Source organism: Haemaphysalis longicornis, unplaced genomic scaffold (genome assembly GCF_048455015.1).
Source record: "Haemaphysalis longicornis isolate Haplotype H1 unplaced genomic scaffold, Haemaphysalis longicornis Haplotype H1 scaffold_6, whole genome shotgun sequence".
Classification (NCBI taxonomy): Eukaryota; Metazoa; Arthropoda; class Arachnida; order Ixodida; family Ixodidae; genus Haemaphysalis; species Haemaphysalis longicornis.
This window is the reverse complement of record NW_027526407.1, coordinates 35245022-35263288: the sequence shown is the minus strand read 5'-3', so window position 1 is coordinate 35263288 and position 18267 is coordinate 35245022. Positions and strand designations below refer to the sequence as shown.

At 44.1% G+C, this 18267-nt stretch overlaps 1 protein-coding gene across 1 annotated transcript; it reads right to left on the bottom strand.

Annotated features, from left to right (window-relative positions):
* Positions 1–5976: 5976 nt before the first annotated feature.
* LOC144142969 (uncharacterized) lies at positions 5977–18004 on the bottom strand. Its single transcript, XM_077674797.1, has 6 exons — positions 17916–18004; positions 16898–16969; positions 10090–10257; positions 7614–7715; positions 6797–6934; positions 5977–5987 (listed from the first exon to the last, which is right to left on the bottom strand). Exons 1-6 carry the CDS (start codon positions 17965–17967, stop codon positions 5977–5979), a joined length of 543 nt encoding a protein of 180 aa, XP_077530923.1. The 5' UTR covers positions 17968–18004.
* Positions 18005–18267: the final 263 nt, after the last annotated feature.

Sequence of the window (18267 nt, the reverse complement as noted above, 5' to 3'; positions counted from 1 at the left end):
GAGTGCTTAAGTGTCCAGGAATTATACATCTGGAGTTCAGTTAGGGGTAAAAGTAATTGAAGACGAACACAAGCAAGGTGGTGCGTGCATATCGGCAAATCTCAGATGACAGCAATACACGGATAAAAAAACGTCCCTGGCAAAGTCGTCTTCTTTTACATAGTATATTTTATTGTGAGGTTGAGCTCCATGGCAGCACCCCTCCCTCCCGCCGGCTCCGCTCCTCCTCCCCCCCCCCCCCCACCCCCGTTGTCCGTGCTTTGCTTCCGAGTATAAAGATTGTGAGAAATTCTGGCAAAAAAAAATGGGTATGCTTACATTTTCTCCGGAAAAATAAATAGAAATGTTCAGTTTTCCACCAGGTGGCGTCGCTGTAGAGTTGCAACTTAAGAATAATTGGCGTACTACAGCGTAGACGTGGTCGATATAAGGACAATAACATGGTGAAGGCTGGTGGCGTGACTGCGAACAATCTAGCATGTGGCACTTTGAAGGGCCAGCCTGTCCTGGAGAGTTGCAGTGCAAACGTTCTCCGCTCATGCGGCCAGCGGGACTTCACAGGAGCCACTTCGACGCATCCCTCGCCTTCTGATCTATTGCTGGTCGCTATTTGGGGCCACCATTGGTCTCTAATGCAGTTATCACGTTTCAGATGTGTTTTGGAACTTTTTTTATGAGTAATAAACACCAAAGCAGATTTTCATGTCATTTTCGTCACCCAGGCACTCGGTTTCGGAGACAAGCTTTAAGAACTTCGTTATTGTGCTTTATTAACTTGCTAAGTTTTTATTGTGGTAGCTTTATCGCAGAAATCTTCCTGTCGTACTTTAAACAAGCAATAAAACGTGTTTTGTCTAGTAAAACTACGGGAGCAACATAGTTGTAGTTTATTGTGATGGCACCATGGTACAGGCCTTCAACCTCCGTACTTTATTCTTAATTGTGAAAACAGCCACAAACTTATGGGGTTCCATAATTGCCTATTCGATACAAACATACACCATGCTCAACAATTACCCGGGAGATAATCTGGCGTTAGTTCACTTAGCGCAATGTTTAGAGGTGTATAGATTGCTTTTGACACAAAAAATCCCTGCTTCCCTATTCAAATATAAACCCGAAACTACCAATACACTGTGTACAGAGTAAAAATTGTTCGGTCATTTTGATCCTTGAACGTGGATGCCGAGCGAAACTTGTTAGTATATATTAAAGTAGTGCAACAAAGGTTCGGTGAAACGTAAGAGCGAATGTTGCTTCTCTTGGTCCTTCATAGCAGTCTTTCGTAAGAAAAAACATGCGTACGCGGACGTTGTTTTATTTTGATTCAACACATGACGTAAATAATGCCTCTTGGTAACTAACCAACTCAAACTAATCTGCAAGTATACAAATGAAGTATAAGCTTGAGGTCAAAGTCTTGTTTTGATGATAAAAACATGTCATTGACCTTTAGCTTACGCGTCAAGCAACCTCAAGGACGAAAGGAAAATACGCAGGACAAATCCTGACTTGAAAATCGCCATTCAGCACCCGCAAAAGGAGAAGTCCAGACAAGGTCTTGCAAGAACACTTTACATTGCAAGTGGGGAGGGCAACATAGTTTTTCACTGCTTAGCGAGTATCCTGTGCGTCACACAATCTCCGATTTCTCGCAGTGCACAAACGCCTACATCCAAGCTTTTTACGAGCCATATAGGATGATATACTGCCGCAGCGCCACAGAACCGCGCCGAGAAAAACTACACCTCGGTCACCGCACGTTCTGTGCATATGCTGCAACCGCTGCTGCAGTCACGTCGGTATCCCTGCAGCGCGTGACGTCATAACAACGGGCGGTAAGTTAGATTGTCCCGGCACTGACGTACGCCAAACGTTCCCTCCTTTAAATGCAGAGCATTTCTTAGCCTCGCCTCTTCCTGCGTCAGACGGCGTCCACAGCTCCGCGTCCGCAGCAGGTGCGCCTCTCCTCCTTCCCTCCTCTCTCTCAACAGCAGCTGGCGCGCGCATGCGTCGTAGTCAGCCCGTTCGCTCCGTGGCGGTCTCGGCGTAACAGGTGCGTGGTAGCAGCGCGGTGGGGCGTGGAAGGGCGCGCGCTGCTTGCGCATGCGCGCTCTCTCCCCCCCCCCCCCTACTGCTCTCCCTCTACTGCGCGCGCTGCAAATATAAAGCGGCTAGCGGTCGCTCGTGCTTCAGTCACTGCGTTGCTCCTTCCTGCCTTGCTTGACGCTCACTCCACCCTAACGCGACTTTACTCTCCTCTCGCTACCCCAAACCAACACCAACGCAACTACGACCCAACTACCCAACCTAACGCGACTTTACGCGGCGTTAAAGACCCCCAATGCTCTGCATTTACTCGTGTTCCCCTTGCGGGAAGGCGCGGGAATTTTTTTTTTTCCTTTTTTCTTACAGGGGCGCAGCCATACCTATTTCCTCTCTCCTGCTTAGCCCCAGCGTTCACTCTTTTCCGCACGTCGTGTGCACAAGTCCCCTTAAAACGCATTCACAGGATTCATATTGAGGCTGCATGGGAAAAGCTTCGCGCAGAAAAAGTGTTTCGACGCGATTTCAAACACTTCTTGAACACGAGAGCCCTATTCCGATTTATTGAAAACACAAATACAGCCACTCCAGGGGAGGTGCGCACGTGTTTGAATACTTTCCCGTGACAATTCAGCGCATTCGTACTCCCGTACTCTCCATAGCGGTTATATCATCACGTCCAGCGATGTCATATCTTCTTTTCTCTTGTGGCAAACTTATTTTACAGGCTATAACTATGCCAACATCCATACTATTTCACAGTAGCATCCAATATTTTCCACTTCAAATAGTAAGCTCCATTCGTCACCCCAATCAGTAATTTAGATATTTGTCTTCATTACTTACTTTGAGTAGAAAACTAATCTTGAAGATTTCATCCCCCATTGCCACACAATTGAGCCCCAAGGTCGTCCCCCTAATCACCTAGTTATCCAGTTTAATCACTTCGTCACCCATCCTCACTCTCTGAGTCACCCACCTTAATCCCTTACCCATGGGTCTTATTTCATTAAATTCACTTTTATCACTCTTAATTTACTATTATACACTAAAATTTCCTTATCATCCGAACAGTCTTATTAACCAGCGCACACACTACGTCAAGACTTCCTGGCTTTCATACACGGTTGTTCACTGCGGCATACAACCTGATATTACCACACAAGCAACATCCGATACAAGCTGCATTCCAATACAAACCCCAATGTACCTTCTATTATTTCCTGCGCACAGAGTAATTTTGGCACGATTGGTCTGGATAACCGGTTTTTGTGAATGTGGACTGAACAAGTAGAGATACAAAACTTTCGCCCTAATAATTCCGGCCATCTTCTAAATGAGAACACCTACTTGGACCAGGGATGTGCACCACGCATGCGCCCAACGCCCGCAAAGCTACACTCATGCCTAAACGCAGAATATGCGCATAAATTGCTTTTGATGTATGTGTGTCTGTGTGCCTGACCGGAGAGCTTCCCTCCGTAGCTTGTAAGCACCAATTATCCCGGAATATGTTTTCTTCGAGTTCTTCAATCCGACCGTGTTGTTCTACCGCAACAGCAATTTTTTTTTTAATTCAGAGCGAATGCAAACAGACGCCGAACGGACAACGGACGAAACACAGCGCCAACATTCAACTATTTTTGTTCCTAAGACAGGCGCATATAAAAATTTACAGAATTATCGCACTGTTGGAGCCAATATCGATGCGCTGAAGTATCGCAACGTAATATCGGCTCCTTATATGTCAGATTGAGCGGCCCCCATTCGTGGCATGTTCTTTAGAAAAAGTGGGCATATTGCGCGCAGAGTTACTATTAAGTTTAGTTGTGTTTGTGTAAATTTTCAAACATTTGTTTTGAGAAACAAAAGTCTGCTCCTGACCTGCGATGCCCCCGTAAAGTTCCGAGATCGTATGAGTGTACAGGCAAACAAGCCACGCAAAGGCACACTGGCATTTTTCGTGGGCAGGATACAGAACCATTGGAACTCAGTGGCAGTTTTGGTCGCTTTTGAGATGAAAAGACGGGTGAACCCTGCGACGGAACACACCTTCATTGAGCATTTCAGGAATTTAAGCAGTCAGGTAGTGAGCTGACTTCGCGGCATGCAACAAAAAGATTTAAACCTATTCAAGCCAGGTTGTAATTCGACGGCACTCTCTATCATTCGTCTTTGCGGCCACTTTATTTATTGGGGTGACGCACAAACAAACGGAGTGCTGTGGCCAAAGGGAACACTAAGCTCATTCTCTTAGCTCGGTCTCATATTCTCATCTCTTGTGTCCCAATTTGCGCCCTCCTGTGACTGCCCAGCGGCGCACACAAGCCATGCGGCTTATGCGGGCTGGATACTGTACTGTATTTGAAATGTGAATAAACATTATTATTATTATTATTACATTCATGATGAACGGTGGCGCTGTGCACTCCAAAGAAGCAGACAAGTACACTCCGTGGCTTTCTCCGGAGCATGTGTTAATAGATAAAAAAAAACTATATTTTGATGTTGATTGACGCTTTCCAACCAAACGCAAGTAATGCGTAACGACGGCTTTGCAAAGAAATAGTGTCAGTTTCGTAACATCAAAAACGAGACTTTATTGCAACAACCACGTTCTGTGCAGCCGGTGGTCATTCCGTTCAGTAGCATTGGCTTGTGTAGCACGGGCGTCCTAGGTACGCACACCTCCTGCATCGGCTCGAGTACCCACCATACATATTGCTGCCGTAGCCGTATCCACCACCTGCGTTAACAGTTTGGCCACTGAAGTTTTACTTCATTCTGAAACTGGTAGGACTGTTCACATTTTGGTGAACAAAGATGTGTGCATGCGCTCCAGTGCCAGACAAGAACGTAAGCGTGGAAAGTCAAAAACCAAAAATCTGTTATATCCGTCGTCAGCGAAAAAAAAGTTAGTTCCGCCTGAGCAAGTTTTACCTTCTAAAGTGGAGTGTGGGATGAATCCCCTATTTTGATAAAGAGTAAGGTCAGTTCTATACTTTAAAACATGTGAACGAAAACCTCACAGAACTCACGGTGGATAATCAGGCAACCAGTTCCACGCCTAACTCGCTCCAGCCAGTAGCATGGCCTCAATGTTTCTTCTACACGAGCCTGTGTCCTCAAACATGTTGCTCGCTTCTTGTTCTTAATCGTTTATCAAGGCCTCTTATGTCGACAAGTGCTTCCCTTCAAGTATTGTCAATATGTACACTCTTGTGTCATACTTTCCCGCGCCTGCCCAATATATCTGAGCAATTATTTTTGCTCATCCCACTCCTTAGCGCAAATTACGTACCTATGCTACGGAAATAAATTTAGCAGCGCGCCACCCAAGGTCCTCAGTTCTTTAGTTATGGTCAAGATTGTTATGATTGCAAAAGTTTTTTGGTCATCATACCTATTTGATTCCGTGTTTCAAAGGCCAGGCAGAAGTACTTCGCTGTATTGATGCAGGTAAGTTTTCTGGGTTCGGCGCGTAAAACAACCACGAACAACACATACAAGTTCACTACAATACCATGATTACCTCGTTGAGATAATACGCAGGCAAAACTTACAAGCTTTAGACTCTATCACCAATCACTAGACTTCAACGCCTAGTTCCCTACCGCTGGGAATACCTTTCAATGCTCTGTTCCTTCCAACCTTCCTTTTGTTGTTCTCTTGCTTTCGCCCCCTTTCCCATTTCTGATGCTTAGGACAGCAAACTCCTCTGTAGCCCTGTTGACATTCCTGTCTTCCTTTTGCGTCCCTTCTTCCTACCAGTGTTACACCCAGCGAGGCAAAGCCATCAGGTTTTTTATTGAATCCTTGCACTGAACGTTGCCGTGAATCTAACACAAATATTTTAAACGCTATTCTTCATGACAACCAGCCCATGTCTTATGACCTACATAATTGATTTGACTAGCGCCAGTAATATCACTAGTCACATGCTGCAAGGCACATCCCACATCAGAGCTAGAAATAAGACTGGTGATAATGTCGTTATGACCTCATCAACGAGCCGTACGTCTTTACAAGTTCGAATGAAGGTAAATCTTATTCTTCGAAGCGGATAAGGTCCCTGATGCCTACAAGAAGTTTTTTATAAGCTAACTAAACGCCTCTGGAGTTTTATTTACCTGGGGCTTCCATTACAGAAACATCACAAGGAAAGACCCTCCGCAAGGCGTCTGTATCTACAATTTTGGCTTGTGGTTAGCAACAACCAGAAGGAACTTGCGTAATAGTGAACTTAGCTTTAGGAGTGCTTGTGCCATGCGCTGTTATTTTCGAGTAACAATTTAAGCAAGTAAAACCATCGTTTGGATCTACTAAAAGCTAGTACTTCAGAGGTAATACTTAGGTTAGGTGGTCATTATTTCTTTAAAATATATTTTAAACAACAATTATTTATATTACAAAAATTAAGTTTGACGGCCACGTTCACAACGTGATTATTTGAAAAGGAATTATGGCGGATAATTTTGAACGCGTGCTTCGAAATGCAAATTCGAACGTTGATATGCACCAACCAGACCATAAACTTGAAGGGATTGGTTTATTGCATGATTTCGGAAATATTTTCTTCGCTTGGTTTAGTTTCGGATGTGCGCTAAACAATACAGCTTCTCTGCATAATGCTATGATACTAATGCGCCTCTAACCCCTCTTTTGTTTCCAAGGTAGAAATCTGCAGGTTTGTAAGAAGGGTTGGTGCTAGACCTTGGTTGTAGTTTAGGTATTTGTTAGAACAACTTACCATATCCGTCATACAAACGGGAGCCCAGACGTCCCCTGCTGCCGCGAAGGCCCAAGCGTCCCAGCCGACCGACTAGGGCACCTAGTAACAGGCCACCCAGTGCACCTCCCACGATGGCGCCGGCTAATCTCCCACGTTCTGCAGAAATGCAGCAAAAAATAGCGACATTGTAAGCTTGTAAACCTGCGCATAAGTTATGCATAGATTATATGGCGATGATGAAATGCTCATACTATCGGATGACTCATTCACCGGCAATTATCAGGGGATATGTGGGGGCTTCATGCGATCTAACAAACTTGACTCTGGTGAGAGTCCCTAATATCTTCCGGTGGACATCTGGCTATAGCGTCGTGCCGGCAACGTCCAGGCGACGTGCGTAGCGACCTGAGTATTGTCGAGGTTCCATCACACTCACAACACAAGCGTAAAGGGTTAGGCCCTATGGAGAGATCGCATTACGGGGAGTGGTGTGCGAGTTCGAGGTAGAGCCAGTGGACGCTCGTGCGGGGTGAAAGTGTCTTGGACCGAAGAACTGGATGAAAATTTCTTTGGCCCTTGTGGCACTATAAGACTCAATGGGAAAGCATTTAAAATATCGCCTTAATATGTCATTATTAAAAAAACAGCTTTTCTCCTAAGGTAATAATAGATCCATGGTTCGGAGGGCATCTTCTCTGTAAAAGCAAAAGTTCCATTTGAGACGTACCATGACCACTACGCTTCTTTGGATTTGCTGGCAATCCCTCTCACTACTATGTCATACAGCTATGTAGCCAAGATATTTGTGCAAAATACCAACGGCGAAACTACTCACCTCTTCGGCGTTCTGTAACATCAGAGTAGCGCGAGCTTACTCTACTTCCTAGAAGTCCGCTGAGAGATCTTAGCGTGGTACCAAGATATCCATTGCCAAGACCTGGAGGAAATAGAAGTTGTTAGTATCGTTCAAAGGTTTGAAAAAAATATGGCAGTTGCCCATTTTGTCTTTTTTGTATTCCCATGCCTTCTGCACCCATTTTGTCTTTGTTGTATTCCCACGCCTTCATAGCTCACACGAAGCCTTAGACTTGTGCTGCTACAATCAAACCCAGCTATAACGAGCCCGGGTAGAGCGAATTATGCTATATATCGAACAAAACTATTTCAGTTACGGAAATAAATGGGAAACATATTCCTCATAACGAAGTTCACATCCGATATATCGAACTCTGCGCGCCTGGAATGGCCGCCGAAATGCATGGTCTCGGAGTGGTGATTGAGATGTGGATTGGCCGCGACTGAGACATTGCGCCTTGCACGGAGCGACGTGACGCCCGACACTTTCCGTAACTGTTTCCGACGCGCGGGACTCACGACGGAACCCACCCACTCAGCGAATCCGGACCAAGGCACCGGCATCGGTGAACTGCGGGGGAAAAAAAAGGAAAAAAAAATTAATGTACCGGGAAGAGCTCGCCAACGTTCCCGATGATGTCGCGAGTGAAAGCCGTCCGACGCTTATAATTAAGTGCTTTCGGCAGTCGATGTGCTCCGCCAATGCTTCTTGGATTTTGGAGGATGCGGACTCGAACTGCTGCAAACATTCTTTCGTGTAGAGAATGCTATGCTAGTTGAAGCCACCAAAACGAAAGTGAAAACAAAAATCACCGCTTTTTTTGCAAAGTAGGCAGTTAAGGCGGAAAGTAGCTTTATTACTTGCAACAAATGGATGATTTTGGGTATGGTAATGGCTACTTTACTGTGTTCGTTTCTGCATGTGGGGGTGGTGACGTTGGGGTAGGGGGAGGGGGGGGGGCTCTCGCGGATCACGAAATCGTAACAATAGGCTCGTTATAGGCGGGTTCGGCTATATGGAACTATTGGGTATATCGAACTAATCGCGGGGCATATTGCAGTTCGCTATAAACGGGTTTGACTGTACATAGTAGTAGTACCTTTGGCAGAAACAACATCGGTATTATTACTCAGCTCCTCCACTTGCCCACCTAGCTCAAAGCCTTTATTCTACACGGTTTCCGATCACTGTGTCAAGAAATCCTTTTCATAACACCATGGCTTCACTATAATTAATGGATCATGTCCAGTTGCTGCCATGATTGCTACTGACTGAGTGCGTAAAACAATGGTGAATTACTTCATCCAGGACAATATATGGTGTTACACGGAACGACTAAGTTTGTGATTTGGGATGGTGAACGTGACATGTTTTCTTCAGGTCATCAAATTGAAAAAGTTCCGATTTAGTTCGGGGTCGACATCAGGTGACTTTGTTATGTTTCGTTTTAGTTACGGTACTAGAAAATAATTTAAATCAGTTTGTAACCACTTCCTTCGTGCTTTACAAATTTGGTAAGCGAAATTGTTGAAAGGTCCGAATAGAAACGAATTATTGAGTTTACCACCACAAGTCGAGCCCGGAAGAAGACGCCTCTGAATAATAGCGCCGATCATGGAGCAACATACTGGGGTGCTTACGATGACCTGTACACCCACCCATATGGAATGCATTGTGCATCACCCACGCACGCACAATCACCCCCAGAAACTCAATCTGCAAAAATCATAATTTTAGTTAGCTCCTATTGGTGTAGGTGGAGTACGGGAACGATACAAAATCGAAGAATACAAAGGAGGCAAATGTTGTAACAATGAAAGGCATTTCCCGACGACATGATGCGCGAAGCTTTAGATGGAACAAGGTAATAGGGAAAGGAAGGCACGCGAAACGGTTTTGATTTTGTGACAAAATGGGGTATGCTAATTGTAAGTGATGCACAGTTGGTCACGTTTCACGCATTAAGTCCTGTAAACAAGCCTTCTTTTACGGGGTGATAAAGCGGCGTTACGATTTGTCGGTGCATATGTTATTTTCTACGAGAAGCTATTCGAGGCAATTCACTGGTCAAACAGATCAAGTACAAAATATTCCCCATCCTGACCGTAAGGTTGCCCAAAGAACCGGAAGATTTGGATTCGTCGTTAACCCAGAGCTGTAGATAAATGTCCACTCATGAGGTATTGTTATTGGCCTCGCAAGCTTTGTCTTCCCAAACGTTTCTTTCCCACTTTATTCGCAACAGAAACGATATTACAGCTAAGCTCAGGCATTAGGCTAATAGGATACCAAAAGTATATGCTACCTTCTCAATGCGGAAGCCTGTCTTTCTCTTGCCTCAATGCTGTGAAAATCTGTTTAGGGGAAAGCCCACATAGAAGCATTGAAACGCGTTGATTACTTAGTTTCGCAAAGCGATAATGTGCTACAGCAAAAGCCATTAAAAATTACAAACCAGCATATCCTCCTCCATACAAGCCACTTGGAAAATATCCGCCAATTCCGGTGCTGTAAGGCACACCACCACTATATCTCAAGCCTCCTCTAAGAAGTGGGCTTCCACCGAGAAGCAAGCCGGCTCCGCCAATGCCTGCTCCACTTTCGTCCCCAATCAAGCCGTAACCTGCAAAGTAGAAAAATTGCTGAAGTATAACGACAGAACAGGAATAGACAGCTGTTCAATTTACCCAAAATGAAAACAAGAAAGGTGTCAGGGCACCGTGCCTAATATTGTGACACAATATGCAAACATTGCTTTGAAGAAAGTACGGGTTGTCTTCCGGATGACGGCTTTTATATCACGGCGGACGTTTAGGGGCGAGGCTGCTCTTGCTCGGTCTTTGTCTCGTCCCGGGTTGCTGCTGTATCCGGCACATTAATGATGATTGCAGCTGGATCCCCCTAGGGATTTGCCAACCAAAGATTGGCCAAAGAGGTCAAAACGTTCAACGCGTTCGTTGCTAGCCAACAAGGAGGAGAGGAAGAAGAGGTTGTCGTACATACATACATACATACATACATACATACATGCCAACTCTTACGTCTGTGTTATTTTCAACGAGCCCCTCATTTCCTATTCTGATTCGCTACATACATACATACATACATACATACATACATACATACATACATACATACATACATACATACATACATACATACATACATTAGCATGTGCAGAAATTTGCTGAAAACAGTGAGCACAGAGGAATGAAGCCCGAGTTTGTGCTGGTATAATAATAACAAACTGGCTAAGGTTTAACACAAATATTCGGCCACCTTCGTAATTTAGGTACGAAAACTGTGGAAACGGCGGAGCAGCTGGGCTTCACTAGCTTTATTTGGCTTTCCTTTATTATTATTATTATTAATATTATCCTTAGGTCTGACCGTTTGTTAAGAAGAACATGGTCGAAAAGCGAACCTTTCTCCATGCAAAGTGAGATAAATAAAGGTCCAGAATCCACCCTTCTTATTATTATTATTATTATTATTATTATTATTATTATTATTATTAGTATTCCTGCTGCAATCCTAAAAACATATGCAAATATATTCGTTCCTGTGTTCACTTCAATATTTAATAACTGTCTCCGGTCGGGAACGTTTCCTCGCTCATGGAAAATCTCTCGCGTATTCCCTGTTTTCAAGTCAGGCCTAAAAACTGATGCTATAAACTATAGGCCTGTCTCGCTGCTTTGTTCTGCCTCTAAAATTTTTGAGTTATCTCTTCATACGGTCTTGTCTTTCTCATTTAAACATGTCCTCATTCCTAATCAACATGGATTTATGCGTGGTCGTTCAACTTCCACGAACCTTATATGCTTCATGGAGAAGGCTGTCCCAGCAATCGTTGGTAGAAGCCAACTGGATGTGGTCTACTGTGACATGAGCAAAGCCTTTGATGTTGTCAACCACTCGTTATTGCTTGCAAAGCTCACTCTGTTAGATGTACACGCTTCTTTGGTGGGTCTTATACGTTGTTATCTCAAGGAGCGATATTGCTATGTAAGTGTTAACGGTCAAACATCATTTAGGTACAAAGCAACCAGTGGTGTACCCCAAGGCTCCGTCCTGGGTCCCCTTCTTTTTTCCATTTTCATTAACGATGTTGCTTCTGCCATTCAAAATTCTTCTTTTTTGTTGTACGCTGATGATATAAAAATCTTTAGAGAAGTGCGTAGTGTTCAGGACTGTAATTCTCTTCAGGTTGATATTGTGTCATTCCATCGTTGGTGCACCAAAAACGACCTTATTTTGAACCCTTCAAAAACTAAAGTTGTCTCCTATAGTAGAAAAACTCAACAACTGCAATACCCTTATGAAATTTTAGGCACCACACTGCCGAGGGTGACCGAAATTCGGGACTTGGGAGTACTGTTTGATTCTTCTCTGACTTTCTCTTCCCACATTGCACAAATTACCCGTCGGTCTCTTCGTTGTCTGGGTGCTGTTTGCAGGTATTCTAGAGAGTTTAAAGGTCCGCTTCCTTTCTTAAAGTTGTATTCGGCTCTCTGCTTACCTCTTCTTGAATACGGGTCTGTTGTCTGGAATGGAACTTGCAAGTCCAATAGTGACCGTATCGAAAGGGTTCAAAATAAGTTCCTTTCTATCTTTAAGCACCGCTTCCGTCATGTGCAAGACGACGCAAACGGCATCATGTCTCTTCTGAAAAGCATTCCTTCCCTTCGGTGTCGACGAATGCGAGCTGATATTATCTTTCTCTATAAACTTCTTCATGGTAATATTTTGTGTAACGATTTGGTTACACTTATCAATGTCAATTTGCCAAATAAACTTTTCAGAAAATTTCCAGCTTTCAGACCAGTTGCTTTAAATAGCCGACGCTCGTCCATCTGCCGAATACAATGTGCATATAATGAATATTCCGTTCGGCTTGATATATTCCAGAGCTCCTTTACTTTGTTCTCTAATGAGTTGAAAACTGTTGTAGCTTAAGTCCTTTATGTCATTCCAAATTTATGTACCCTATGTATTATGTGCAAACTGTTCTTGCTTGCTTTTCACTTTTTCTTGTTTTGTGTTGCTTGAATATTTGTACGTTTTTAGTGTCAGTGTTGGTAATGCTGAAGCTTTTCCCCCTTTTTTTTTTGGAACTTCCTAATATGTTGTTAGAAAACCTTGGCTATATACGTATACTCTATGTCATGTTGATTCAATATTTGCTTGTATAGTTCCTATTTTTCACATCTGCTGAACGTTTTGCTGGCCGAGTGGCATGGCTTGCAACACTAAGCCTGCCTTTTCTTTTTTGACTGTCTGTTCTTTTTTTTTTTTTTTTCCTTTTTTGCTTTCTAAGATTTCTGTAACTATTGTTACTTTATTGTTTATGCCATACATATAGTTTGTGTATGTTGTCTTGTCTTAATTGTAGTGTTTTTTTTTTTGTATGGTGTACCAGTACCAAGACCCTAGGGTTGTTCCTGGGCACCGAAAATAAAGGTTGATTGATTGATTGATTGATTGATTATTATTATTATTATTATTATTATTATTATTAATATTATTATTATTATTATTACTATTATTAATATTAATATTATTATGCTTAGGTCTGCCCGTTTGTTAAGAAGAACATGGTCGAAAAGCGAACCTTTCTCCATGCAAAGTGAGTTAAATAAAGGTCCAGAATCCACCCTCCTAAAATCCAAAATCCAAACTCCCAAAATGCGAAGCCAAAGTCAACTTCAGCTCAGCCAAAGACCATAGCCAACACGCGCCCCATGAACCCAAAGGTTATGCTGCGGGCCCGGAATGCGATGATACCGCCATCCGATAAGCGATAGTTCATGAAGGAATGCACGAAGATTCGATTCCGACCTCGGAAGGCGTTTTTTTTTTCCAAATCGTTTCACGCGTTATATGTCATTGCTGCTGTTAACTCAGTACCCCTCGGGCCTGTGGAGTGGCCGAGAGAGTAGGCGGCCGGCTTCACGGCGTTAAGGTCCAGGTTAACATAGTCCAGTGTTTACCGGAAACCGCCTGTTTAGGTAAAAGCATTATTGCGACAATGAAATGTAGGTCACTGACCCAATCAAAACATCCATTTGATGTTTCGGTACCCCTACGGGTATCTAGTTCACAATGAGCATGTGCCGTTGAAAATGAAGCGATATATTGGGCATTTGGCGTTGCAATGAGTTCCCTTAGATATGGTGCAGATTGCGGTTCGTTCGGTTCATCTTGTCGGGTGTCGTCTGAATGATTTGGGATTCGAGCAGCAATTTAGAAGACGGATTGCGCTCGGTTGTCAGAACTTTCGGCTTGTCTCACTTGACCACGTGTCCCGTTTTCTCACAGTGCTCCGCCAGTGTACTTGTTTTTGCATGGCCCTTGTTTACATTGTTCCAGTGCTGCTTTAACCTCCTTTTCAGATTGCCCGTTTCGCATATGTACACGGATTTGCATTCGGCGCACGGAATCTTGTAAACAACACCTGGAAACTTGGAGCGTGAGACTTTTACGTTGACCAGGTCAGAACGCAGTTTGCTAGTTGGCACGTGCGCGATGTGCACACCGCATTTCTTAAAAATCCGTGTGAAAGCTTCACTGATTCGTGGGACGTAGCGAACTGCAGCACGTTTTGACGCGGTCCTTGTGGACTCTTCTGTCCGCTACACTAACCCGTCGCTAATTCGATCTCCAAATATCTCAAAATCTGGGTTAAGTCAAAACTTTTCTTGCCCTACATTTAGCTCGCGTATACGTAGGCGCAATGTATTAAGCCCCCATTTATTCGAATGGTTTAGTTTTCGGAGAACCAATGATATGGATATCTTGAAATGTCGGCAGAGAGGACACAAGGCGAAACCCGCTACACACCGCAGATAACGTCTCCGTTCTGATTCTTAGCTCCCACTACGTACGGAACACGATCATACATGGCATTGTAACGCGTAAAAGGCGAGGATGACGCAGTTCTTCCTTCCGCAATAAAAAAAATTCCCTTTTCCTGTGAAATTGCACCCTTTATTAGGAAAGCTCCCCTCCTCCGTGGAGATTTTGTTACCAGCATTACCGCTTATTTTTCGGTGACCTGGCCACAATGTTTTGTCGTTTAGCTTAACTCAGCTCCTTTTATCTAGAAACCTTCTGTCGATTTTATGACTCCAGGTGTACAGGGATTGCTGTATATCTACTGGATGATTAGATTGTTCCTTTCGCTTACTCTGAAGGGAACTTAAATGAAACTAAGCCGGCGTCCTATCAATGGCGAGACTGAACGACCGCGCGCTGGCGGAGCAGGTCCTAACCGCTCCCCTAGTCATGTGGTTTGCTTTCACTGAAGCGTACACACAGACGGAGCAGCCGACGTTGAGCGATCAGTGCCGGCAAAACAGTTGTTTCACCCTCGCCTTGTCAGATGGTGCCGCAGCGGCGAGGATCCGAGCGAGCGAGGCACAGCTTACGCGCGTTCGGTTGAAGATCCCTTGCGATGCGACCGACCAACTTGAAAGATGTAGCAGAGGAAAGCTTTTCATTTCAGCATAGAGGTAGTGATGTATAATCATCATTACATCATCATCATCAACAACAACAACAAAAACAACATCTACAACAACGGCCTATTAAGATCCACAGCAGGACGAAGGCCTCTCCCAGCGGCCTCCTAGAACTCCTGTGTTAGCACCTTCTGCAGTATTGCGGCTCAGACCGCCGCTGTGGACAGGTGGTCTACAGCTGCTGGGCACTGAAGGCCGAGAGTTGCTTTGGTAAATCATGGGGCGTTAAGGCCAACTACTACACCGGGGTTTCCAGTTCCTTCTCTGGTGGCGGAATGCTGCTCGTCTCCGTGAAAGGCATCCTTGCAGGGTTGAACCTGTTTAGTTTAGCCTCTCAGGCATCCAGTATGATGGTTACTGCGGACCAGGCACAATCCATACCTCGGCAATGACAGATACCCTTGAAATTTACATAAGCACGCCGAACTATCTATAACCGCCTACCCTTATCCTAGCCATACGTCGAAGCCCACCTTCGCTACAACTAAGGCCAACCCTCACTTGTGCGACATTAAGGTAGAGCTGCCAATTTCCTTAATATCGCAGAGCGTTACGCGTCGAGTGGGTTAGTGCATTATCACGGTAAGAAAAGCTGCAACGAGGCAGTGTAGTGTTCATGCGGAGAACAATCCCTTCAGTGCTGTCGGTTCCCACTAGGCTTCTCCCGCTAGCACGACACAACAGCTTCCGCTGGTAATCAGCCACGCAAAATTACTGTCACTGCCCTGCAATGAAGACAGCTGGCTAACTGCCAGTGGTGTAGCTTCTGTCGTGCTTGCGGCAACAAACCATGAGACGACGGTTGCACTTGCGGGATCATCTTGAGAATAAAAACTACCCTGGCTCGTATCAGCACTTCCTACCACGACACGGCGCTGGCTCACCCGCGGGTAAACGCTTTCGCGATACCACTAACCAATATCTGGCTGCACAGTTGCTGCATAAATGCACACTAATAGTTGAATCCTAGGCAAAACGTTGTGCTTATATCTACAGGTTCTGAGAAAGTTTACTGGAGCAAGACGCAGGGTAACCCGCAGAAGAGAGCCTGAATTTTGAGGGGTGCTTATTTCTATACCTTCTGAGAAAGTTTGCGTGAACGAGATGCAGGCTAACCCAGAGAGAAGAGCATCAATTGTGAGTAGTAGCTAAGGGATAATTCCAACACATAAAAAAGCACTAGTTATCACTTCAGACAGCATAATTTTTGTACGTGGTACGAGTTTGGGCGAATAAAATTATGGCTTGAGAGAGTTAGACACACAAAGTTTTGACACCGTTCTGGCAAAAGTGTGACGCGGTTGCCACTGACATCATTTCTCAGCTTTCATCGGCGATGTTGTTGATCTTATGAGTTATCTCTAACTTGGCACGCGCTATGTACTGCTCGTTGTGCTACGCCAAGGTACTAAATGCGGCTTCTCTTCACTGTTACACACTTTACTGGGTTATACGTGCGTGAGAAAATATGTTCTCATTTTTTATTGCGCAGCAAAATGTCAGTCACTTAGTTAAGTGCGAAAATCCTGCACCATGCCTGGCGTCGTGGCAGTTCTCAATATGCGACAACATGTGCACCCCTCATGCTATTAATTTGAGGCCTTTATTAACGCAAAAATAAAGACAGGTCACTCAAAATTCATTGCTGTTTGTGGAAATCAAAAGCCTCCTTCGAAATTGTGCTAAGGTTTGTCTTTTTCTGTTTTGGCGTGGCAACACTTTCTTGTCTGTATACTTTACCTGAACCCAAGGAGTAGTCTCCGCTTCCATACCCTCCTACTCCGTCCACGTAGTCATCGTAATATCCGTAACCTTTTATCGAAAACGGGAGAAAAAAAGGGTACATTTAGTGTTCGTTTGTGATGATTTCGGTTGACTTTACTTGAAAAAGTGACTGATGAAACCAGCCATTTTTTGCCGAAGAAGGGCACTTCTTGGGCATTAGTGCTAGTTGAGCTTTTTGTTTCTTGAGTGTCAGCATAGAATCATTTTAGGAATATTTCTACTCGAGGTTGCTAAATCCAAGCATTACTTTTCAGTGGATTCTTCGTTTTATTTCTCGTAGAGAGATGTTGGGGTGACAACAGTCAGGGCTTCAATTATTTTTTGTGCTTGTTACGTATGATACAGTCCCGTAAGAGCGGAAACTTTTGGCAAAACCCTGCAAAGTTATCATTAAATGCTTTGATATGTTTAGCAACAATTGCAACTACTTACATATTGGAGAAATAATAAGTTATTCGTTGACAAAAGTTATCTTTTCACCAGACCAATACGAGATGACTTTGACGATTCAGTGAACATTCTTTATGACTGATGGCCTGCTGAGGCCACAGCTATTCTTCGTGGTAACATGATTGTCTACGAATGATACCAGTGCATTATATTGAGGGGCAGTTCGGACGGACACCCATAAATGCAAATGAAACCCACCAATTTTATAGCCGCTCTATGCTTTTCGGTATTGGTGTACAATATGTTGCACTACTGCACACACACACACCCAAACTACGGATAACACACACTTATCGCCTAGATGCTCCTGCTATGTGACGGCCTCCTACTGCCTTTCTTTATAAGGCATGGGTTTTTTTTTTCAACTAATTGAATCATGCCTAAGAAACCCTTAATTTGTGTGCACACCACTTTTAGGTACGGTTTTGCATTCTTAAACAATGCGTTCGTTAAATAAATTGATTTTTACTCAAACTAAATATTCTCAGAAAATTTCCGAACATATACACGTAGGCACACATACCGTATACATGCCCAGTTAATGCCACAAAAAGTAGACAGCCGAGCTTCCACATTTTTCCTACTCACTTCTTTTCGTAAGAATAAAGCACCCACCAAGTTTGCCCAAACTCGCCTCAAAAGAGTTTTTATAACAATGACTGCGTCAATCTTGTCGTGTGTGGTAACCAGGGGGTTGAATTTCCTGCCGGACAATGTGATCTCGAAGGGTCCCAAGGTCTTTTCGGCCTTATATCCTTCTAGTGCCGGTTTTTGAGGGTCTTTAAACAATGTCGGATGAAAGTAACCAATTAAAAAAAAATGTGCAAGCCCCCTAGGCTGAAGGCAGGGAATCCATCCGTTGTATTACTTCATTC

Excerpts from the sequence above, each read along its gene's own strand:
- LOC144142969 (XM_077674797.1), bottom strand. The coding sequence starts at position 17,967 with ATGTGGAAGCTCGGCTGTCTACTTTTTGTGGCATTAACTGGGCATGTA. Across the intron at positions 7,716-10,089 it reads GTATGGAGGAGGATATGCTG|GTCTTGGCAATGGATATCTT; the intron begins GTTTGTAATTTT and ends TATTTCCTCCAG. Across the intron at positions 6,935-7,613 it reads TGTTACAGAACGCCGAAGAG|AACGTGGGAGATTAGCCGGC; the intron begins GTGAGTAGTTTC and ends GCATTTCTGCAG.